Source organism: Ceratotherium simum, chromosome 26, assembly GCF_057802395.1.
Source record: "Ceratotherium simum simum isolate JZ-2026a chromosome 26, ASM5780239v1, whole genome shotgun sequence".
NCBI classification, from domain to species: domain Eukaryota; kingdom Metazoa; phylum Chordata; class Mammalia; order Perissodactyla; family Rhinocerotidae; genus Ceratotherium; species Ceratotherium simum.
The window spans coordinates 35,303,835-35,328,744 of NC_141925.1; the positions used below are offsets into that span (position 1 = coordinate 35,303,835).

General features: G+C 53.4%; 1 protein-coding gene across 2 annotated transcripts in view; it reads left to right on the forward strand.

Moving 5' to 3' along the window:
• SDK1 (sidekick cell adhesion molecule 1) overlaps positions 1–24,910 on the forward strand; it is a 917,991-nt gene that overhangs the window by 842,972 nt on the left and 50,109 nt on the right. For both annotated transcript variants that reach the window (XM_087417496.1, XM_087417497.1), the window contains 3 exons: positions 284–419; positions 1,952–2,011; positions 4,230–4,331. In XM_087417496.1, coding sequence (XP_087273622.1) covers positions 284–419; positions 1,952–2,011; positions 4,230–4,331 — 298 coding nt within the window. The remainder of the gene's footprint in view (positions 1–283; positions 420–1,951; positions 2,012–4,229; positions 4,332–24,910) is intronic.

A 24,910-nucleotide genomic window follows, 5' to 3' on the forward strand; every position in this document is an offset into this window, starting at 1 on the left:
CTTCCTCACCCATCTGTGACCTGGGCCACAGTCGCCTGCCTCGGCCCTGGGGCTCATTTGAGTATCAAGCTGGACGTGGGATGAGACACCCGTGTCGCCACACAGGCCCCAGAAAACCTGGGCTCTGAGGGAATGCTCCACTGCCTGTTTTTTTTTTTTTCTTGTAAACAACTGAGAACCATCTATTTGAATTAGTGACTTCCTCCTGCACAGTTGGCTAATTAAACTTGAAGAAGAGGTCACCAGGCCCCTCCAGTGGGCTGACTGTGGTGATTTCTTTCAGCCTCCAAGGGACGAAAGCCTGAACGGCCTTCTTCAGGGGTACAGGATCTACTACCGGGAGCTGGAGTATGAGGCGGCCTCAGCCATAGAGTCCAAGACGCTCAAAAGCCCCTCAGCTTTACGGGCTGAGCTGACAGGTGAGACACTGTCCCCTCCATCCTGGCACAGGTACCAAACTAGGCCACCTGGGTCCCGGGTTGGCAGGGAGGTTCCCGGGTAATCATAGTGCATCTGCTCCATGCAAGGCCTGGTGGGAAATGCCATGGAGGGCCAGAGGAGATGCAGCTCGACCTCCAGTGTGCACAGGACCAGGGTGGACCTGTCTCTGCAGCAGCCCAGGGTACACAGTGAAGTGGGAGTGAAGAAAAGGCTCCAACCTTTGGGGCTTTCACCCAGTGGGGGGTCAGGGGAGGCTTCACGGAGAAGGAGCCATTGAGGTAGGCAGTAAGGATAAAAGGATTTCACCGAGGACGTGAAGGGAAAGGCATGACTTACAAGGGCCCAACAAAAACTAAATGATCAGGAGGCGGGACAAGGTGAGGGGCTCTAGGACCGGGCAGACAGGGTCAGCCAACCAGGAGCAGGTGAGTGCTTCCCTGTGTGAGGCCTGTGGGGGCGCGGCTGGGAAGGCCACGGGCCTTGTGTGCCACGATTTCATTAAGGGAGGAAAAGTAGCTGGGCCCTCCAGGGACGCAGCGCTGCCGCCCTCAGTGGAGCACGTCTGGGGTGAGATGGAGGCCGGCGACCAGCTGCAGCCTGTGGCACTGATCTGGACAGGTCAAGGGCAGGCTCCGCCCATCGTCACAGCAGACAGCCCTCCACGTGGAGCCCGTGGCTTCCCTCATCCCTGAGCTGATCTGCTCAGCCTGCATTCCGCTAGGATCGCTGGCATGGGCTCTGAAAGTTGTTCCAGCAGCTGTCGGGGCAGCTTCTGGAACCTGCACGCCCACAGCAGGGGCCTTTGATGCGCCAGGTTGTCTCCATGAGGGTCACACGTGCAGACGGGCAGCGCCCTGTGCTCACACAGCGGCCCCCTCCCTTTCTGGGGGCACGGGGCTGAGCTTGACCCTGGCTATGCCAGGAGTGGTGTTGATGGAGGGCAAGGGCTCAGCTCTCTCCCACACTCTTAGCACGCCCCCAGGCATCCCTTACTTATGGCCAGACAATTAGCGTCTCCCTGGGCTTTGCAACAAAATCAAAATAACAAAATAAAAGGACCCCAGGGTGCAGTTGGGTCCATATTCTACCTGGTCACAGGAGCTCTTCATTTGTGGTGTGCCCCTCCCCTTCAGACCAGGGCTCTTAGCTGAGCACAGGTAAGCTGACAACTGCATCTGCCACAGGGTATCTAGAAAAGTCGCTGCCCCAGGAGAAACCGATTTCTGTGTCTTTGCTACTGTTTCTTTGCGCTATGTCGTGCCAGATACTAATTTGATCCATTTAATCGGAGAGGTGAGCTCATGCCCCACCCCGTCGTGGGCCGGGATGCCTGGCTGTTTTATGAAGAAGCGTGGTAACCCCCAGTGAGCTGATGGAAGTGTTGTGGTGGCAGCGTGGGAGCTGAGTGGCTCCCGGGCGAGGCACCATTTCCTCCGTTTCTGCAGCACATCATTTGCAATAACTGTTCCCTGCATGCTAACTGCCTTTCTGCTTTGCTTACCCCTAATAGCCCAAAGCAGCTTCAAGACCGTGAACAGCAGTTCCACATTAACGACGTATGAATTAACACGTAAGTGCACACCGCCTTCAGCAGGAAGCTACCGTGACCCGGGGAGCAGGTTGGAGCCAGAGCCAATTGGCCTCTCAATGGACCAAGTGAAAACCAGCTTGGATTAATGGCTCTAATTTCTGGAATTTCCCCTCTCAAATGCTGCTTCTTGACTTGCCAAAACCATCAGGGAGACAGGAAAGGAAACTTCTAGAAACAGAGGCAGGGAAGGGGGATTTACTGACAGCTGGTCTTCAAGTTTGGGACAGAAAGTCAAAGTGGGCAAGATCTCATCTCTGGCTCCTTCGACTTTTTTTTAATCCTTTTTGTGTGTGTGGTAAAATATGCATAACATAAAATTTACCATTTTATTTACCATTAACTTAAAAACTTAACCATTTTTAAGTGCACAGTTCGGTGACATTAAGTATATTCACCTTGTTGTGCAACCACCACCACCATCCATCTCCAGAACTTTTTCATCTTCCCAAACTGAAACTCTGTCCCCATTAAACACTCACTCCCCATCCCCCTCCCCCAGCCCCTGGCACCCACCCTTCTACTTTCTGTCTCTGTGAATCTGACTCCTATAGGGACCTCATATAAGTGGAATCATACCAGATTTGTCCTTTTATGTCTGGCTCATTTCACTTCTAGGTTCCTCCATGCTATAGGATGTATCAGCATTTCCTTCCTTTTTAAGGCTAATATCCCATTGCCTGCTCCATGTTGTTTATCCCTCCATCCTCCCTTCATCTTTAACTAAACCGTGTCACTTCCTCTTGGATTCCTGGCTGGGGGATGTGTTTTAAGGTCCAAGTGCAGGTCTAAGTGGGCCCACAGTGTGACTCACTTAAGTGCAGAGGACTTTGCTGGATTAGAAAGTGGATGAAGGAAGGAAGAGGAGGAGCTAGCCCTTTCTGAGGCCCTACTGTGTGCAGACACCCTTCCAGGGCTGGTCAGCGCCACCCCATTTCATCCCTGCCACCGCCCTGCGAGCAGCTGGCCCAGCCCTGGGGGCCGGGGCCTCTGTGCTCTCCTCTGCGCGTGCTGCTTCCCTAAACATTGCTTCGTCCATCTGTCCTCTGCTCACTCACCCGCTTCCCTGTGCACCCGTCACTCATTCGCCCATTTCCTTGTCTCTCCCATCACACGCTCACTGAGTGCCCGCCCGGGCCAGCCACTCTCCCAAACGCAGCCTCATTGAGAAGCAGCTTAAAGAGTTTAGTGCAGACTGGGCTCTGGGGATGAGGGCTCCCTGTCTGGATCTCACTCTAGGCTTTTCAGTCCCGGGTTATGAAGACTGAGAGGGGAGGCCCCAACCCAGCTTGTCCATGTCCACTCTGGTTTCTCAGTTGATTCCTTATAGCCCCTTCTCCTTCTGTGGACTCAGCATCCACACAAGCCCCTGGGTTGACACTAACAAGCCAGGCCGGGTGAGTCTCCAAAGCCATTTCCGGTGGGTTGTTTATAAGGCAGCATAGCTCCACTGTGCTGAGAATGGGAGAGGCTGGATCCCAACTCGGCCACATGGGCAGAACCTGTCGACATTTCTCTGCAGCGATGGAGGGAGGACCTGGGTCTGACTCATTGAAGCTCTGCTACTAGGAGGCAAGATTTGCAGGCCTGTCATGAGTCACCATTCACCCCATTCACACAGGTTATCAGACATGCACGTAGGGCCTCAGGAAAACCAAGCTACAGAAGAAGCAATATTAACCAGTGGGAGAACCTTCCAGAATGTTTTGGTTTAAAGGTCAGCCACTCTCACCAAGTCGATTAGCACAGAGCTCCCACTCAGCTACCCGCCCTGTGTAATCCTATATACATGGCTTCACAGACTCTTTTCTCCCCAGGACACATTCATTAAAAACTCAAAGGCCTTTGGTTTGCCTATGTATATATATATTTTTAAATGCCAGAATATTACTCCACCTGTTCTTACTTTTAAGGGGAGATTCTGGACCAAAAGGCAAGCCCATGTCATGTCTTGTAACGTAGATTCTTTACCTTAGAATCTTGCTGCTGCCCCATCCCTGCATGCACCGGGATGAGGCTTTGGCTTCACCAAATGTGGCTGCTTCATCCCTCCCCGGGAGGAGGAGGACGGTGACACTGCTGGGAACAGAGGGTGGCAGCCCTTAAGACTGTGAACCTGTGAGGTGTAGTTCACAGAGGGGACTTTCTCAGGAGGGAGGTGGTCCTGGGCCAGCTGACCCATGTCTCCATCGCCTTGCAGATCTGAAGAAGTACCGGCGCTACGAAGTGATCATGACGGCCTACAACATCATCGGCGAGAGCCCGGCCAGCGCGCCCGTGGAGGTCTTCGTTGGCGAGGCTGGTAAGCTCTGAGCGTCCCTCCCCACACCTGAGGCCACGGCGCAAGGCCTGGCCCGGCACGCTCAGGCGCCAAGCAGTGTCCGCCCAAATTAAAGGTCATGTTGCTGGTGGGATGGGAAGTTTCTAGGTCACAGGCTCGGCCAACGGCTGGAATGTCCCCAAGGCTGGAGTGAGAGATCGTCTTGCCTTGAGAACCAAGGGGTTTCTTTAACATCTGGAGTCATCATATTTATAGGACCTGTCCTAGGAGAGCAATGCTGTTGTGTCCCTGGGGACCTAGGTGTATGGGGACCTCGGCATCTGGAGGGGGATGTCTGTACTTTGTCACCCGCCGTCCTTGGCTGGGCCTCCCTCGACAGTGGCCCCAGCACCCGGGTCAGCCTGACTACCTGGTAACAGCCCCTTCTTGGGTCTCAGAAGCCACATGGGTGGTTATTTCCACCCCTTTTAGATAGGATGTGGCCCCTGAGTTTGCTTCAAGGATCGTCCCTTCCGTGGGGCTGACTCGTAGGGAGACATCACGTCCTGTGTTGAGATCAGGTTGTGCCTGTGTCCTCCCCGGGCCCAGCATAGCCTTGGTAGCCAGAACACCACCTGCCCTCTGGCCAGAGGGGCCCTGCCCACAGCTCCTCCCCCTCCCCCTCAGCCTGGGGTTTCTGATCAGATCTGCTGGGCAGGGTGAGAAGGGTGGAGCTTCCAACCAGAAATGATTGGAATTCCCTAAGGACAGAGGCCCAGGCTAGCAGGGGGAAGGAAGTTTGGGTCCCTGGCCCTGTGCACAGGAACACATCAGGTGACCTTTTGTCATGTGGAGAGGTTATTATTATAAACCAATCAGCAGCACTGAGGGTCTAGCTCAGCAGGCTTTTTCTGGAGTGGTCAAGCAACATTTGCACACAAGTGGTGATGAGTGAAGTGAGACACCTGGAGCATAGGATAGATTGGCCTCTCTTTACACAGAAATCTGTCCCAAGGGGTTACTTGGAGCAGCAGGTGGGGGCTGGGTGGTCCAGGAAGGGGTGGGTCTGGCCACAAAGAGCTGACCGAGGCAGAGGAGGGGATGCGCTGTCTGTAAGTGTGGGTGCTCTGGCTGGCTTCTGGCACCTGGGATCTAGTTGGCCACCAAGGGGGGGTGGTCATATCCGTGGGTTGAAGGGAGTGCACAGTGGGCAGCCGGGATCCGAGGTACCTGCATTGCCCACCGGTCAGCCTGCACTCCAGAAGGGGACCCAGCATCCAGGGGGAACTTGGGGGACGCTAGGCAGGGCCTTAGTCCCAGGGACCAGGGCAGACATCCAGAGAAGACGACTGGAGTCTGGGAAGGAGACCAGGTACGCACTGGGGAGCCGCGTCGGGTCAGCCAAGTGACAACGTGACAATGTCTGGGTTCCCAGCTCTAGTTCTGGGTTTGTTTGTTTGTTTTGTGGTAAAATACGTATAACATGAAATTTACCACCCTAACCATTTTCAAGTGTGCAATTCGGCGGCATTGAGCCCATTCACGATGGTGTGCAGCCATCACCACCATCCGTATCCAGGACTTTTTCATCGTCCCAAGCAGAAACTCTGCACCCATTAAGCAGTCCCTTCCCTTTTCCCCCTCCTCCCCAGCCCCTGACAGCCTCTAATTTACTTTCTGACTCTATGAATTTGCCTATTCTAGATATCTCGTGGACGTGGAATCATACAGTGTTTCTTCTTTTGTGGCTGGCTTCTCTCACTCAGCATCATGTCCTCAAGGTTCACCCATGTTGTAGCCAGTGTCTGCACTCCATTCCTTCTCATGGCTGAGTAGTATTCCATTGTATGCAGACACCACAGTTTGTTTATCTGTTCGTCCATTGAGGGACATGTGGGTTGTTTCCACCTCTAGGGTTTTGTGAGTGACCTGCTGTGAGCATGGGTGCTGCAGGTCTTTTGCAGAGGTGCTGAGCTGACACAGCCCAGTGGGGAGGAGGCAGCTACAGAGACTGCAGCCAGGTGGGCCTGGCCCCGGACACAGGATGCTGGCTTCTCCTGCTCCCCCCGGGGCCTCTCCTCCCCTCCCCGCTCCACAAGGGGGGTCCCTGCTCCAGCTCTTACCATGGAGGCCTGTCCTCCTGTCCTGCCTTCTTCCCGACACACCCACTCCCCCACGGTGATTCACTGCCACGAAGTGTCCCTGTCTCAGCCTCTGGGTCCTTTATAATCCCGCAGACGGAAAAGGGGAGCCCTACCCAGCATGCCCAGGCTCCCATGGCTGGTCTGACCCCACACATGTGAGCTCTGAGTAGCTAGCTGTGTTGCTGACGGAGCCTGAAGGAGGTGCTAAGAACCAGGGCGAAGCTGGGGCACATTCGGGTGCCCGGGAAGTGCTCTGCAGAGCCTCATGAAATTGGCTTCCATGCAAAGCACTGGAGCACTGTTCACCCTCTTATCCCCTGGTCAGTCCTGCTCATGATCCAGGAGCGGGCTCCAGAGGCTTCTCCTCGGGAAGCTCTCTCCTACCCCCTCACTCTAGGCAGAGTTCCAGGGTTCTTCCTCGGTGCCCGGATCCTTGGCCACTTTGTGAATACCTCTGCATTTTGTGATCACATGGGCCTGTCCTGTCTTTGTATGTCTCCTCCTCACCGGACCATGGCGTCTCATCTCGGAATGCTCCTTGTCCTGGGATTAGGACCCAAGGGGCCCCGAATGACTTTGCTGTCCTGCAGATAGACGTTCTAGAACTCCGATGTGAGGCCTGCAGCAGTGGGCATCCTGGACACTGGCACACACCTGTAGATCAGGCTGAGATGAGAGCAGGTGGAATTCGTGTCTCAGAGCAGGTGGGAGGAAGTGGGAGGACAGAGCTAATCAGAAGATGCCTCATCCTGAAGGAAGGTGACAAGTGACAGAGACGTCTGCCCCCATAACTGCAGTGGCCCCAGTAACCTTGCTACTGCAGACACACACACTTCTGTCCTGGGCTTGTTTCTCTATTTCATTTTCTTCCTGATGCTCCTGCGGCAGCCTCGGCAGGGGAACGTGAGGCGGCCCCAGCGAGGGTGCAGGAGCCCTCGGGAGGAGGGCAGGCGGGATGCTGGAATACTGCCCCCTCAGTCTCAGTGGGCGGGCAGTGGTGACAGGAACCAGACCAAATCTGCTAAATGCTAAGTGCCAGGCTCTTTGCAAGGGGATTCTCGTAAGGGCCACACACATGAAAAACCCCACACATGGCCCTACAACTCCGTTGGTGGGAGGGAGGCAGGAATGGAAGGAAGTTCTATATTTGCTCCTCCCGCCATAATGTGGGTTACAGCCTGTCAAAGAGACTCCAGTCGAGGACATACAAGCAGGAGACAGAGCGCAGAGGCAGAGGGGGCTGGAGGACCCTAGGAGGGGTGTGCAGTGTGGCTTTGGGGAGGGAGAAAGGGCGAGGAGGAGGGTCGCCTGGCCGAGACCTGCCTGCGATGTCCCATGGAAACGGGCACTGACCTGTGCTCTGGGACCTGAGATGCAGGACGTGGGGAGGATCAGGGGCCAAAGCTGTACGCGGTAAAATGAGAATGCTCTGATGCTTGGGTGGAGAAGAAGATGGGAAGCAGGCTTCTCGGTGCGCACAGTAGCTGCTCTGGAGCCGCCGGTGAAAGAATCTCGGGTTTGCCGTAAGCAGCTGGGGCAGAGATTGCTGTGTTCACCCCAAACTGTCTCCTTTCCCCCGGCTCACGGCCAGACCACTTTCCCAGCGTCCATCCATTACAGTTGCGTGCGGTCACGTGACCGAGTGCGGCCAACGTTGTGTGAGCAGAAAGGACCCCACCACTTCCCAGTGAAGGAGGTTAAGGGGCGGATTGAATTGAGGGGACCCCATGTCCTAAATGAGGTGGAGCCATGAGACACAGACCCCACGTGCCCACGGGGAAGGCCGTGGGCTCCTGGCTCCTGGCCAGGAGCACTGGGACTTGTCAGGAGCAAGAAGGAAACTTCCTTCATGCCGACCTGCAGCGCGGCCTGTGTTGATCTAACTGATACACTGAGGAAAGGCGGCAGGAAGTCGGAGCACAGAATCCACAAGGGCCTGAGATACGCAGCTGTCACCGGCATCCTCCATAGTTTGGAATGCCATCCTTGTGGTTTTATTTAACAGGTACACACATGGCAGCAAGGCCCCACAAGTCCTTTCTCGCTCCGGGCACCCAACCCATCCCAGCCCTCTTTCTCCATCCTCAGACACACACTCTCCACACACGGGGTCCTCCCATCTGACCCTGGGGCCTAGGAAGAGGGTTCCAGTCCAGCCTGTGTGGACGGTGTCTGGGATGGTGGCTCAGAAGAAGCTTCTATATTGTCATCCCAGCTATTACTGATGAAGAAAGTGAGGCTCAGAGAAGACACGTCACTTCCCCAAGTCCACACTGCAGGCCGTCCACCTGGTCTCCCGCCCTCCACACCTGCAGATGGCCAGCCCTTCCATTGTGAACCCAGGGTCCTTCCCAAAGGCTCCTCTACTGGCTTCCTCCTCTGAGGCTTGGGGGCGGAGTCCTGTGACTGTTTCCACCATACCTCTCCTTGCTCTGGTTAGTTTGGGGTCCCAAGACAAAACGTGGGACCGGGAGGGGTCCCTGCATTCAGTCTCCTGCTCCTCCCCCCGTCAGATGAGGCATGGCTCTCCCATCCTGAAGACACACAAACATCACCATGTGTTGGGCCTGGCAGAGCCCGTCCCTGCAGTTGGGCTTCTCAGCTGTTGTTCAGCCTCAGCACGTTTCTCTGTCATCTGTGTTTACACGGCAGAGAATGTTCCAGAAGGAGGATGCCAGTGCTTCCAGCAGTGCTGCCATCCCAGTCTCTGCCTCTCACAGCCCAAGTATCCCCGTTGTAATGACTTCATTCTGACAGTAAGAGGTACTACTAACCAAGCCTTCAGAAAATAAAATGAAATCGGGCCGATTTCTGTTTACTCGGCTGGATGCTTCATCGTATCACAAATTAGTCAGCGTGAAATGCTCAGACTTTTATGAAAACTGAGACTGAACTGTGGTTTTGTGAGGAGACTTGCAAGAATTGAATGTTGGCTCTGCCAGTTATCAGCTGTGTGACCATGGGCAAGTCGCTTGACCATTCTGAGCTTCAGCCTGAGGCATCACGGTATAGAAGGGAAAGCTGTGAGCTAGAAATGAGGAGACTCCAGTCCTCATCCCAACTCTGCCCCTAACTGATCTGTCCTGCTTACAGGATGAATGTCCAGATGTGCTTGGACCAGGGTCAGCCTATTTGGTGAATGAATGATTGAGACCCTGGGTGACTTATTCGATTTGTCTGGCCTCATCTATAAAACAATGAGATCTCTGGCTCCCCTCCAGCCTGAATATATAATATCTAAATCTTTTTAACCTCAGAGAGAAAGGGTAATTTTCAGGAGATTTCTCATTGAGATTGAATTCTGAGCCCAGGCATTACAAATTGGTAAAAATAATATATCAGTAAGGACTCCAGTTTGCAGGAGATAGAAACCCAGCCCAAACAGGCTTAAGCTGAAAGAATTATTTATTAACTCATATAGCAGAAAAGTTGAAGAGCTTATATACAGCTTCAGGCATGGGTGGATCCTGCACCCTAACAAGCTGGTCTCATGCCCCCTCTTGGTTCTACTCTCTTCTCAGTTTGCTCCTGTCTTGGGCAAGCTCTTCATCAAGGTGGCCCTGTAGCTCCAAGCAACAGAAAGGGAGCTTCCCTTTTTTGACAATGCTTTCAGTGCAAATCCACTGGCTCTCTTAGGCTGTCTTTAGTCGCAGGCCCATTGGCAAACCAGTTGCTGTGAACAACGGCCTGAAGTCCCCGAAGCCAGGGGATACTGTCAAGTCTGCCTGGACCACATGGACCAAATAGGAAGGAGGACCCCCAGGGGAGACCAGGCTGCTGCTGCTGGAACAAGGGGAATGGGCATTTACGATAGATGTCTGCACGGCACTAATGGCAGAGTCGGCCAAGTGGCCAGAGCTTTTTCTGGAGGAGGTGTAGAGACCGTGTCTGCTGTTCCAGTCATCCCCAGTGAAATCTCTGGGACCGGCTCTGTGTTCTCGGCGTGTTGGGTGCTATAGGCCTGTAAAGGAGCCCATATCCTGGCCTTGAAGACACTTACTACTCGAGGATGGGCCCCCACTTTCAGTATAAGCCTGCCCCTTGCCCTGGGATGCTGGCCAGCACATCAGCCCCTGTATTTCCATCAGCCCCTGTATCATGCCTGCGTTCCCAGACCTCCCAGGCTGCTCCCCTCGGCACATACACCATTCCACTCACACCACAATTCCACCTGGAATTCCTGCTCTTCCCTCCCATCCCTCGAAGACCCCCAGTCTTCCGTAGCCCAGCTTCAGGGCCAGCCCCTCAGAGGAGGGGCCGCCTTCTCCCTCGGCCCAGGCAGAACCGGTGTTCCTTCCTCTGTTCTGGAGCACATTGCACACACAGCTCTTTGCACCGCCCCTCTCTGGTCAGGTCTGCTCTGTGCTCCAAGGAGCAGAGACCCCTTCTCATTCACCCCAGGATCCTTAGGACTTCATACGAAGCCTGGAGCACAGCAAACACTCTGAAATGTTGTGGGGAACAAGGGAGGGAGGGAAGAGAGCACAGTTAGACAGGAGGAAGGAGGAAAGCAATGCAGTCCTGGTCAGAATCACGAATGACAGGGCTCACAGAGCTGTGTGAGGCAGCGCCCCAGAGGGTGGAGAACCGGGGCCCAGGGAGATGAGGGAGGATCCGCAGGGAGGCCTCCTGCACCAGCTCCTGTCTGCCCTGCAGCCCTGGCCCCTTCAAGGAGGATGGGCATCTGGGAATCCCAGGAGCTCTGAGACCGTGAGGGGTTCCAACAAAACGCAGCAAAGCAGACCTGACCAGCTCCAGACAGAGCCCGGGGCTTTCCATGGGGGCTCTTGTGGCACAGTGATCAAAAATGGACCCCGCCCTGATGCTTTGTGGGACCAACGAGGGTGCGGCACGTGTTGCCTGCTCTGAGGGTGGGGATCGTGGAAGCAGACACGAGCACCCCCCACCCTGCTGCCTGCCTCTTCAAACTGGAAAGGAGAATGACAACACCATCTCTCATGGAGCAGGCACCCCCCTATCAGCAGCTGCCCTGAGCCACTCGTCCCTTCACCCCTTCAGGACCCAGCAGCCCCCGGACGCCACTCTGACCCGTCTATTGCAGGCGGTCACTGCTCGGGGCAAAGTCTTCTGTCCCTGGAATGCTGGGCTCTTACTGAGTCCTCTTATTCGGGGGGCAGGGGTGTTGCTAGAGTCCCTGTGGGTTGGAGTTGATTTCCTGAAGCTGCAGGGCCGGGGTCCCTCTGTCACAGGGTCACGGCGAGGATTCAGTGAGACTGAAGACACACAGAGTGCTGGCACAGCACCAGGCCCAGAGATGCACGGACAGTTGATAGCGGATTCCCTTCCCGTCCGCCTGAACCTCAAGGGCAGGGCAAGGTGAGCAGTCTCCTGACCGCGTCCAGCCCTGCTTCCCCTCTGAGCCTCGGCCCAATTTTAAAGGCAGAATGTCCAGATTCAAACCATTCCATCTGCAGAGCTGAGATGATCCTGGCAGGGGAGAGGAAACCCAGAGTGAACCCGAGGCAGGTCTGGCCAGATGGGTTGATGTTGGCCAGGAGCTGTTTGGGCCCAGAAATCGACCGCGTCAGCCGAGTGCTGGGCCTGGGCCTGAACCAACGGCCCAGACCCGTCTGATGTTCAGAGACTTCCCCTGGGGCCCGGAGACTGTGGGTCTGGGTTCTAGGAGGACGGGACACTCTGCGTAGCCCAGCAGAATCAGTGTGGATTCTGTGGCCCGGGTGTGCCAGTGCATGGCTTTTTTGGGCCTCCAGCTATTACTGGACATGCAGGAAGAGGGGAGGTGCTGGGGCCAGCAGCTGTGGGCGCCCGGGGAAAAGGCAGGCCGCCATCACACGGCCGCATGCGCCTGGGCCTCATGGGGAAGCGGTCTTGCTCCAGGGAGGAAACACAAGGTCAGTCTCATCCTTGACCTCTCTGCCATGAAGAGTTGCCGTCATAAAGATCCCAGCGTAGCAGCTTAGATTGAATACCGAGGTTGGACGGGTCGCCATTTCCAAGGGCTGGGCCCGTCTGGGCAGGGTGGGCTCACGAGCTCAGCCTCGTCCTCTCATTTACCCAAAACAGTCCTGTGGGGGAATGCCATCGGCCTGTGTGCATATGAGCAGCAGACGCTCCCAGAGGGGTCCAGCCACCTAGCCCAGGACCCCCCTCTGGCCGATGTGGCCCTCACTGCACAGGCTTACAGCCTGACCACGATGTTTCTCTGCCAAAGTCCAAGAGCAAAGTCAAACACTGCCGAGATGGGAGCAGCCCCCTCCGGCCTCAGGAGCTGCCCTGTGTGGCAAAGAAAGAGAGTAGGGAGGGCAGGCTACATGGGGAGTCGGCCAGGGCCAGTCCTTGGGCAGTTTGCCTCTCTGGGCCTCTGTTTTCTCATCCGTAAAATGGGGATGCTCCCTAAGCCCAACACATGGTACCCTTCCCAGGCCCCTCCCTGTGCAGGGGGCAGGAGATGAAAAGTGAAGTCCCCACAGTGCCTGGGGCCAGGTGGCTGCTCTGAGATGTGCACCTGGGCTGCTGGCAGCAGTTCACAAGGGGCCCAGTTGAGATTTTCAACCTTGTGTCCCACTTTGCAGCCACTTCAACTCTGAAAAGCCCAGCATTTGATTTCCCAGCCTGGCCACAGCCTCTGGATCCCCGTGGGCCTGCAGAGGGGCCTGGCACACAGTGAGCTCCGTGCAAAGCTGGGCTGGACTTTTCACCTCCAGTCCCCATCCCCGCCTGGTGGTCAGGGCAGCCAGACCTGCATGGCGACAACCAGAGGTTTTCAGCCCCGATGGGTGCCCCAACCCAGTGCCAGCCAGCCGCCCCGATGCCAGCTTTTCTCCTGGGTCTGGCTACTGTGTTTCCCCTCCTCCAGTGAGCACCTCCAGCACATCCCAGCTGAACACATGTGAACGTAACCGATGTGCTTGCAGCTTATTCGTGGAGCTCTGAGTGCAGCCACAGCTGCTCCAGCTTCCTGGAGAAAGACTGGAAGACCCCACCCCACCCACCCCAAGCCCTCAGACACTCTGAGTGTGTCTATTCTCTCTGCCCCGCTAGTCCAGGAGGTGCCTCAGAATCTCCTCGGCTCCTGCAGGGGGCGTGGGGTGTGGCCCTTCCATGGGGAGGGCCGATGCACCTCCCAGCCTCCACTTCCGTGGGCTTCTCCAGCCTTGTCCTTTGCGTCGGGGTCTGGCAGCAGCAAATCTAGGCCAGGTCTGGCATTGCCGCTCCTGGCACCTGAAGCCTCCTCCTGGGACTGGAAGTAGCAGGGGTTCCAGGATTTCTGCGTAGGAGGGGCTTGGGAGTAGTAAACTGGTTCAGAGCGGGAGTTGGGACTCGTGGTTTTCACCCTGGTTATGTGTGTATGTGGCGCATTGTGTGTTTGTGCGCCAGAGACCACGGGAGAGAGCAAGCAGGGCTTGCTGCTACATGAGGAACGGGGGTCATGGTGATGCCTCCCCTGGATGAGGCAGGTGGTCCTGAGGGGAGGGCAGCAGCTGGTCCCAGGTGGTGGAGAAACTGCACGAACAGCCTGTGAGGTTATTCCTCTTATTTTATGTCATCAAATCTGTAACTACGACCTTGCACTTCCACAGGACACTGGGTCCAGGTGACTTGCTATTATAAATAAAGCTACTGTGAACACCATTACAAATCTTTTACAAGTTCTCTGATGCTTTCCTTAGGATAAAATGCTAGAAGCTGAATTTCTGGTTCAAAGGACATAAACATTTTGCACTTCTGAGAAACTCAAACTCATCGACACCCTGTGCAGCAGTGACCAGAGTTTGGGTCTCGTGACCTTTTCCTCTCTCCTCCCACTTTTAGATCTTTCCTCATTAGCTAGACCAAAATTATCTCATTATGTCTTAATATATGGGTTTCAAATTAGTGGTCTGTGATTAATGCCTTAATTAATGAAATTAATGAGAACAATCACAATTGTTCTCATGGGGTCTTAGTGTTTTTTTGAGTTGATTTCTAAGAACTCTTTATATATTAGGGGTATCACATTCAATCATATTTGTGGCAAATAGTGTCCTTTTCCCATTGTTGGTTGCTAATCAGATTGTGTTTAAGTTGTTGTGTGGTCAAACCTGCAGATTTGCTGCGTCTCTGCTTCCCATTCAGAAACCTGGCAAGTATTCACCTGGGTTGTCTTCTGAATTGTTATGGTTTCATTTTTTCCATTAAACTCTTTAATCCATCTGGAATTTATTTTGGTACCTGGTATAAATAGATTATTTGTTTCCAGAGAACTTCCCACCTCCCAGTACCATCTCTTGATTGATTCTTTCTTTGTGACGGATCATAATTATGTTTTAAACTCTTAATAGAGTCAAGTCTGTCTGAGGCCTCTCCTTAGTTCCATCGCCATCTTTACTGACCCCTGGTACCGCCAAACTCTTTATTTATATCCGTTTATTATACATTTTCCATATTTAGTAGCGCTGGTCCTATTCTTTTTTGTTTTCCAAAATTTCTCAGCCACTATATGAACTTTACAGTCATTCTGGAGAATTCTCAAAAAAGCAAATTGTCCTGGGATTTTTATGGAAAGCATATTAAATTCTAAACTGACATAGAAATTCTTGATGTCTTCCTTCTTCCTACTTCCTCTCTGGGATCTGGCCTGTCTCTCCTCCTGCCTCTCCCACTGCAGTTGGTAGTTTTGTGGGTTCGGGTCCTGCACATTGCTTATCCGAGTCATTCCCCGCAGTGTCATTGCCGTGGTGCTCTGAGCCCAGGTGTCCCAGCACCCTGTCCCTGCTCTACCCAGGTGGATCAGAGCCGAGGCTGAGGGCCGCCTGGTTACTGAGGCACATTAAATATCAGTCCAGCAAAAAGAAGAACTTCATTGGTTCTCTAAGAAAGGCGGCCAGGACCTGCTCCTGCGTCCAGGGGAAGTGCCCGTGAGTTGAGGTCAGCAGCCGAGTGTCCAGACCTTTGGTCTTTGGCACTACAACTTTTTCCAAAAAGGGAAATCAGACATGCAAACTCAGTATTTACAATTATTCATTTGCTTTTAGTGGCATTTGGGTTGCTTTTGGTATATGTATTGCTTCAGAAGACAGAAAAGTACCTCAAAACTATTGGTTTGCTGTTATTTAAAGAGCAAAAAACTTGTTGTAGAATGTGGTTTCTACCTTTCTTGTAAATACTCCAAGTTTTTAATTACTGTTGGTTGGAACAAGAAAAGAATCACACACCTCCTCGCTGTGTTAGCTCCCCCTAGCGACAAAGGAAGCTGCTCCTAGAGCCTTACGTGAAATTCAAAGGATTCCGAGCCGCGCTGGTGTGAAAACCTGTGTGTGATGAAGAGTGAATGGCAGTTGCCTACAGAGTAATTGTGTGGTTATCCTGTGTCCATAGGGCTGCCGTGTCTCATTTGCGTCGTTCAGCAGGGTCTCCAGGTGATTATTAACAGGACACAAGGTCGTGAAGCTATGGAAACCAGAGGCAGTTTCCTACTGTTCCAGTGGCCGCAGTTTCCCCTGGCTGTGCAGTCGGCGGTGCTGTGTGTAGGCAGAGGCGTGGAATTGCATCTAGGCTGTCACCATTGATTGACAGCCGTCTGCTGACAGCCTACTGTGTGCTAGGTGGGAATCGCTGTCTCGGATTCTCAGATAAACAGCTGATGCTCAGAGATTATCACCGAGTCTGGAGGTGGCGGAAGGCTCCTTGGGCCCCTTCCCACCCTCTGGGGCTCCGGCTCATAGTTTTGTTCCCTTAATGCACAAACGCCCTATGAGCCATTGCCAAGGAGTCAGACTGGAGACCCTGCGAGGGGTCCTCCAGCATCTTGGTGCCTGAGCCCCAGCAGGTGGGGGGGCGCAGATATTGGTGAGTGCGTGGAGAATTTGCCCACCTGCTCGCCGTAGTGGGAGAATTACAAGATGTTGTTGAGGCCCTTTGCTGCTTCCTCCAGGCTCTCCCTGAAGCATCCGTTATCCCAGGATACCCTCTCCCTGAGGCCCGCATGGGGAATGAGGCAGCAGAGCCAAGTATCCTGCTGATTTTAAAGCATTCTGCAAGCACAGTGGGGGCTGGGGTGCTGGGCAGGTGGAGGGGGAGGGAAGGGCTGAGGCAGGAGTGACAGGAGCAGGTGCTCCCAGAACTCGGGGTGCTCCTGGGACTAAGCCAACTGTGCAGAGTTAGAGACGGCCCCTGGGAGAGGTGAAAGGGAAAGAGAATGGGCCTGACATGGCCTCATTAATGCTGGGGCAGAGGGAGGGGCAAAGACCACCCCACAGGTGTGAGCTGAAACCCCCCCAGCAGGGATCCCTAGAAACCTCTAGTGTCACCATCTCCACCCTATCCTCCACTCTCCTACCAGAGCCATCCTTCCTAAACACATCTCGTCCTATCACTTTGTGTCAAGCCCTCCATGGATCCCCATTGTCTGTAGGGGAAAAAATATCTGATCCTGAGATGGGCCCATGGGCCCCTTCATCCCTGCACCATTCTGCCCTCCAGCATCATCTTTGGCCTGGCTCTGGACCCACCTGCCTTCTTCTGGCCACAGTGAGCATCATCCAGTCCCCCAAATCTGGGCGTCCCTCCCATGTTCTGTGACTGCATATGCTGCCCCCTCACCAGGATTATTGCCTTTCCTAGCAGACACAGAAGCCTAGCAAATGTTGGTAGATAAATGACGTCATTAATAACTTTATTTCCATCAATGTAGGAAGGCTATGGGGAATATTCTAATGCCTAATGCTTTATTTGGAAAGGATCCCAAACATCACACAATCCTGAGTCTAACTCCTTGGCCAGATTTGCTGGAGAATCCTCTGGTTTACCATATTGGCCTCCTCATTCGCTCAGCAGCTTGGTAGGCCCCTGAAGGCCCGGCCCTTGAGGACCACACACACTGGGTAGAGGGGAGGTAACTTTGCCTGGGACCAGTAAGGGGCTGAGGCTCTCCAGGGTCAAGCTTTACAGGGTGTGGGGCCTCCCGCGTGTTGCAGAGGTCAGCATGGACTGGAGTCGGGGCTGGAGCTGAACTTTGCAGATTGAGTAGACACAGGATCATCCACAAGAGGAGGGAGGCATCGTCTCCACATGTGTGCCAGGCAGACTGGTCACGTGGAGTCCGGGTCTTCACACTGCCCTCTGGGTTGCTGGCAGCACGACACGGAGCAGCGGATTGGAAAGTGCGCTGCCCCAGGATCAGGGACCAACCCAGGCCTCTCCCCAAACCCCGGCCTTGCGCTTGCCTCTCCTTCCCAGACAAGCTCTCTCTGAAAGAACCTTCCTCCTTTTTCTTGTCTCTATGTTGTTTAACTTCTAGTTAGGGAATGTGAAGCGTGTACAGAAGTAGACCGGCAAGAATGCTCCTGTTCACCACCCAGTTCAGCCGCAGGGCGCCAGCGGCCCCTCTTGCTTCACCTTCGCGTCCACCTACACTCCTCCTCCCTGCCATTTCAAAGCGGTTCTCCAACATCGTTTTTTTTTTTTTTTGTGAGGAAGATCAGCCCTGAGCTAACATCCATGCCAATCCTCCTCTTTTTGCTGAGGAAGACCAGCCCTGAGCTAACATCTGTTGCCAATCCTCCTCCTCTTTTTCCTTTTTTCTCCCCAAAGCCCCAGTAGATAGTTGTATGTCATAGCTGCACATCCTTCTAGTTGCTGTACGTGGGACGTGGCCTCAGCATGGCCGGACAAGCGGTGCGTCGGTGCGTGCTCGGGATCCAAACCCGGGCCGCCAACAGCAGAGCGCGCGCACTTAACCGCTAAGCCACGGGGCCGGCCCCAAACATCATATTTTTTTAACATCATATCATTTTATTCAAAAATATTTCAGCATGTATCCCTAAGAGAACTCTTTAAAAATATATATATAACCACAAAGTCATTATCACACCTAGGAAAATTAATAACAATTTCTTAATATAATCAAACATCCAGTCAGCAAATCCCAATGGAATTACCTACTCTTACTGTCTTCTGTTCTCTCCTCCACTGCGAGACTTGCCGGCTTCAGCTCTGTGTGCGGGTGGAACTGCCAGGCCCCTGAGCTCCTTGTAACAGAGTCCAGTGAGTACTGCTCAGCCCTGGTCTTGGCCTGACCTTTGACTCTGGCCAACTCCCAGCTTGGTTTCCACGTCACTGTCCCCCTGGCTCCCTAGTTCCACCTCTGCCCTGTCTTTGGTGCCCTTTACTCGGGATCCATCCTCAGCCCTCGGCTCTTCGCTCTCCACCAGGCTGGTCGCATCACTCCCGCATGCTCAGTTGCCTTCTGGAGCCACAAGGTTCCTGCATCTCCTCCTCCATCTAGACCCACATGTCCAATGTCTACCCAACATCTCTCCCGGGATGACCCACAGCTTCCTCAAACCCAGCTTGTCTACAGTGAGCTTTCAGGTAGAAGTTAAGAGCACTGACTCGGAGGCAGACTGCCCAGGTTTGGCTCCTGGTTCTGCACCATGATCCTGGGCAAATTACTCAGCTTCCCTGGGTCTCAGTTTCCTCGTCAGTAGGGCTGTCCTGAGGATCAAATACATCAGAGAAGCCCTCAGGGCGGGGTCTGGTCTGGAGCCTGCTCCTCGGCCCGTGTGCCCTGGAGTGACGCCTCCATCCATCCCCAGATCCCAGACAGACACCGGGTATCAGCCTTGGTTCCTCCTGGTCCTTGATTCCCACACCAGTCCGCTGATCTCCAGGACTTGCTGATTCCAATCCTTGACATCAAATCCACCGCCATCACTTTCTCCTGTGTCGTGTTCAGGCTGCCGTCCGCACCCTGTGCTCTTGCAGCAGCTCCCCGGACTGGGTCCTCACACCCAGTCCACTCCGTGGCTACAGCCAGAGTCGTCGTCTTCAGGTACAACTTGGTGTACTTGAAGTGTGTCACTCTCCTCTCGTGAAACCTTCTGGAGAAACCTCTGACCCCTGAAGCCATGCAGTCCCTCGTGCACCGTGTCATCCCACTTCAGGGCTTGGCTCTTTCCTCTCCCTGGACTGCTGTCCCACCCCATCTGCTCTCCACCTAAGTCTTCTCTTCACCCTTCAAGTGCCCACACAGAGGCCACCTTTTCCAGGAAGCGCTCCTTGGCCCACACGCTCCCCGAGGCGTGGTGGAAGCTCCCCTGCGTGCCCCCACAGCTGCCTGTGCTCAGCCCAGCGAGGAGCTAATCCTGGAGGGTTGAAATTGCCTGCTGACCTGCCTGCGTCCTGCACTAGGTTGTGTGCCTGCCACTTGGGGACAGGTGCCCCTGAGTGCCATCCTGGGGCACAGGCCTCCCTTGTCATTCAGTACCTCACTCAGATCGCAGCACCGACGTGTTCAAAGACCATCTAATAAATGGAGTGTTGACTCCAGCCGACAAGGGCTCCTTCCTCCCTCCCTGACATGCTTAGGACAAGGCTGGAGTCTCTGAGGCTCCGGAAGAGTCAGGCTCTAGAGCAGGACGGTCTGGGCGTGATTCCAGCCTTGATCCTGTCGGAGCGCGCTATTTAACTTTTCTTCTTGTGAAACAGGAATGGCAGTGAAGGCCTCTTGCTTGCCGTGAGGATGGCACAGTAGGTGCAGCCTCCACCTTCCCTCCTCCCTGCAGTCAGAGCACAACCCCCTCTGGGCGGCCGGCTGCCTCAGCCCCACTCAGCTTGTCCAGGATAGAGACTTGGTGCAGCTTTTCCCTTGTTAAGAGTTATATGAGGGGCCGGCCCAGTGGCATAGCGGTTAAGTTCACGTGCTCTGCTTCAGTGGCCCAGGGTTTGCAGGTTCGGATCCCGGGCACGGACCTACACACCGCATATCAAGCCATGCTGTGGCCGTGTCTCATATAAAGTAGAGGACGATGGGCACGGATGTTAGCCCAGGGCCAGTCTTCCTCAGCAAAAAGAGGAGGATTGGCAACGGATGTTAGCTCAGGGGTGATCTTCCTCACATACACAAAAAAAGAGTTTATATGAAAAACACCCCTGTAAAGAGGGAAAGGCTGCCGTGTGGTCAGGGCCAAGAGCCCACGTGGTCTGTGAGGCTGAGAGCCCCCTCCACAGCCTCCACAGCCTGCGGCTCACTTTCATTTAGACTAAAACCCTTACCTTGTGTCCTGCGGACCTAATTCCCCCAGCCTCATTGCGCATTGATTTTTTTGAACAATGTTCCTTTGACCCTCGAGGCTCCCTGGAGAGCACCCAGTGGTCCAGCGCAGTAGTCCTTGGCCTTTGGACGGGAAGGAGAGTGAGAACGGAGGGAGACCCCCACCCCATTGCATTTTCCTTTATCCTAGTCCACAGACTCGCACATCGGAGCGGGTGCGGGGCTTAAAGGTGACCTTCATTTTACAGGTGAGAGAAACTGAGGTGCAAAAGCTTCTAGAGGGTGCTCCAGGCATGCTCAGTGGTCGGAGGTACCAGGACACACCAGTGGGACCCCCTCATCCAAAGCAGCTATTTTTCTCATAGAAAATGAGGCCCTCCGGAATCAGAGTCAGAACGGAAAGGCACAGGGTTTCAAAATGTGAGCAGTCAGTGGATTAAGCCAGTCTGTGCTCTGTTTCCAGCCTCACTTCCCCCGGGGCTTCTTGCGCCATGTCACCTGCCTCTTCAGACACTTCCTGGGGCTCCCCATTGCCTGCGAGATGTCACAGGGCCACACCTGCTGCCAGCAGCCCAAGCTCAGGCACACACGTCTCCACTGGACCCTCACTGGGGTCGCGAGTGGACAGAACCCTAGTGGCTGTTCTTGTTGCACCCCTGACAGTTCTGGGGTTAAATGATGGGGACAAGGTCCCAAGGGGATGGCCTGGGACATCTGGCCAGATGTCTTGAATCCTATCCCAGTGCTCATTATCCTGAGCCAAGCAGCTCAGCAGTGGAGGCCTGCCCTGTCCAGCCCTACTCCACGTCCTTCCTTTGTTGGCTTGGAGCGGGGTCTGCACACCAGGCCCACAGGCCAAATCCAGCCAGTGCCTGTCTTTATAAATAAAGTTTTATTGAGACATCCATTCATATACATGTTGTCTGTAGCTGCGACAGAGCCCTTAGTTCCCTCGAAGCTTGGGATGTTGTCTGCCCCTTTACAGAAAGCTTCCCAACTCCTGTCCTGGAGAGGCAGCTTCAGCCTTAGAGTTACGCAGACCCACGTGCAAATCCAGCCCACTCTGGGGCAAGCAACTTATCCCCTCTAAGCCTCCGTTTTCTAAGGTGTAAAATGAGAATAAAATATTCTTCCTGTAGCTTGAGTTTTGCAAATACAGACTGCATAGAATGCAGTTGATTAATTAGGGACGGCGAATCACATTATGCAGACCACCGTGGTTACAATACAATCACGGGCTGTCAGGACCTGGATCTTGCTGTGATGGGAAACTCACTGTATAGGCAAGGAGGGAAAAAAACAAACAACAGTTGCAAGCAGCATAGCTGGTTTGTTTGAGTGGCTTTCAACTTTGCTTATCGTAACAGTGGGGGGTAACGGTGACTGAGCCAAGAAGCATGTGTGAGCAGTCTGCTGCTGATGGTGTTGGTGACGGTGGGAAAACAAAGATCATTACTGTGTGAAATCACATGCTAACCTTTATCGTGGAAATATCTCTAAGAAAAATATGTTTGCTATTGTGAGTCTGAAACTCTCTGGCCTCCACCTCCTTTCCTATTGAAACAACTGTTTTTAAACCACAATTTTTAAAACCGTGCAGCGACTTAGGAGTGCAGCTGCCGTGTTATAGCAGATCAGATGAACGCCTACGTTCCAGGCCGAGGAAGGCAGAGTGTCCACTGCCACACTTTTGCTGCCCTTAGTCCCTTCACCTGGAGCATCCCTCCTTTCTCTCCACATATAAACATGCTCCACCAGAACTCAGAGCCCTGTTAACTCGTCCCTGCCCTTGTTCTGGAGGCACCTGTAATCAAAACCACTCAAAACTCTTGCACTGTTCCAGAATTCTATAATTCTTGTCAATACATCATCAGTAAAAAAGCGAGGAGCTTATCTTAAATTTCCTCTGCATACTCATGGTGCCAAGCCCTGAGCTGTGTCTGGGCTCTGTATAAACACATATTGACCATGACAGTGGGTTGTTGCTTGAACATCTGCACCATGAAATCCAGCGTTTATGACAGGGGCTGCAGCAAATTCAAGCCAGTCTCTGAGAGCCCAGAACATGCAGAGCCTAGGTTTGGGTTGGGTATTTCTCCTGGAGGAGCTTGTGCTCCTCGGGATGTATTGGTTATCTATTGCTACGTAACAAATTATCCCAACATAGCTGCTTAATACAACACATTTACCACCTCACAGTGTCTGGGTCGGGAATCTGGGCACAGCTTAGCTGGGTCCTCTGCTTTGGGTCTCCTGGTGTCAGCCAGGGCTGTGGTGTCATCTGAAGGCTTGACCATGGAAGGATCCATTTCTCAGCTCACTTGTTTGGTTGTTGGCAGGACTCAGTTTCATGGGCTGTTGGCCAGAGGCCTCAGTGCCTCAGGAGCCATTGGCCAGAGGCCTCCCTGCGTTCCTTGGTGAGCCTCTCCATAGAACATCTGACTACATGGCAGCTGGCTTCATTAGAGTGAGCTAGTGAGAGGGCATGAGAGAGTGCCAGCAGGAGGGGGCACTAGCGAGAGAGAAGTCTTGGTCCCTGTAACCTACTCACAGTGCTGCCACCCTGTTGTGTCTGCCATATTCTACACATCAGAAGCAAGTCACACGGGCAGCCCCATTCAGAAGAGGGGATTACACAAGGGTATGAGGACCAGGAAGGGGGTCATTGGAGCCATCTCCAGGATCCACGATGCCTACGTCCATGCCTGTGAGAGGCAGTGCCCAAGCCTCACCTTTGCTGCTCTTAGTTCATAAGGGAACTACAGGGGAGACAGACATTTAAACGTGTCAGCACACAGTGACATACTTACTTACAGTCTCTACAGGGGACATAGCCCAAATAGGACCAGTGCCCTACCCACCTCACTGGGCGAGTCACTGGACAGTGAGGTCCTGCTTCAGGGGAATGAGCTTGGAGCAAGACACCTGTGTTCAACTCGCCTTGTAGAGCCCCTGCCCTTTGCCGTGCTGTGCTCTCGCATTACTTATTTCATTCTATCTCTAAAACCTTTTAAGTCTGGTATTTTCTCCTATTTTACAAACAATGAAACTGAGGCTCAGAGAGATTGAACAGTGTCCCAAGTCCCACATGCTGAGCTCAGATCTTAAAAATCACCATTTAGGGCTCTTTCCATGACCTCCCATCTACAAATTCTATAGCCTGGAGTACCTAGCATTGATTTTTTTGAAAACAGGTTTTGTGACCAGTTTCCTGATTTTTCTTGTTAAGCTTCCTTGGAGTTGTTTTCTGTTCTGGCTCAGCAATGAGGCAATGAGAGGAAAGACTGAGGGAGTTGGAGCTTGAGGAAAGGACGGCAGCGGGAGGGAGACGAGGCTGGTCTGAGGAGACTGCTCCCGGAATCCAGGAAACGTGGGCTAGAAGTCCTTGCCCTCCCCAGGGACTTCTGCTGGGAGGGAGGCTCCGCTCGGAGCCAGGCTGCCTGGGCTTGAGTAGGAGTCCAAGTCACACACTTGCTAAGTGTGGAACATTGGGCAATTTATTTAATCTCTCTAGGCCTTAGTCTTCCCATCTGTGTAATGGGAACCTCCTGGGGTTATGAGGATAAAGTGAGCCCCAGTGAAGGGCTTGGAAGAGTTCCCTGGTTACCTGGCATAAAGAAAGCCCCCTCGATATCATCATCAGCGCTGTCATCCACATCCCACTGATGGATCGCTACAATTCCAGCCCCTGGCAAACTAGATCTTACCACCAAAAGTCTGGAAGTTTCTGGAGAGATGGGGGCTTTAGGTTGAGAAAAAGGCGATCCGTGTCCCTCGTGTTTGTTACAGATTTATCAAATATGAGCTTCTCACTTTGAATTGTCTGTTGTAAGCTTTGTTAAAAATTACTTTATAATGTCAACCGAAATGCTCCTTTACAGACGCGGAGTTCCAGAGGGCCGGCTAATGGCTGCCTGGCCCGTCTGGATGCCCCGGGCCTTGGACGTCCTGTTTGGTGAGGGCGGTGATTCACATGCCTGTCTTCTGGGGGACTGTGCACCTCCAGACTCGACGTCTTTGTGTTTCTGGGCTCTGCTCGCCTTCAGAGAGTCTGTTCCTTCCTCATCTCTTGCACTGAGTCGCTGCTCTGTCTCCAGTTTTCACTTGTCCCCCTCTGAGTTGAAGCTCTGTGATCTGTTTAAACTTCCTTTTTGTATCGAGAAGGCCCCAGAGGCTAAGTAATTACCCAGACCTGGAGTCTGTCTCCGGGTTCCCCTGCTTAGGGGAACAGATGTGTTGTCAAAGTTAGCTGAGAAGGTAAATTACATTAGAGAATTCTATTTCCTATTTACTTTGACAAGAAGTCAGAAAGAGCATTTGACCAGAGAAATGTTGATGCAATTAAATCGAACCAATGAATGTATAATTTTTAAAAAATCATATAAAGAAATATTTATTTCATTACATTAAAACATTAACAATGATCTTCAGGTTATCAGTTGAAAACTTGCTCTACCCAAATA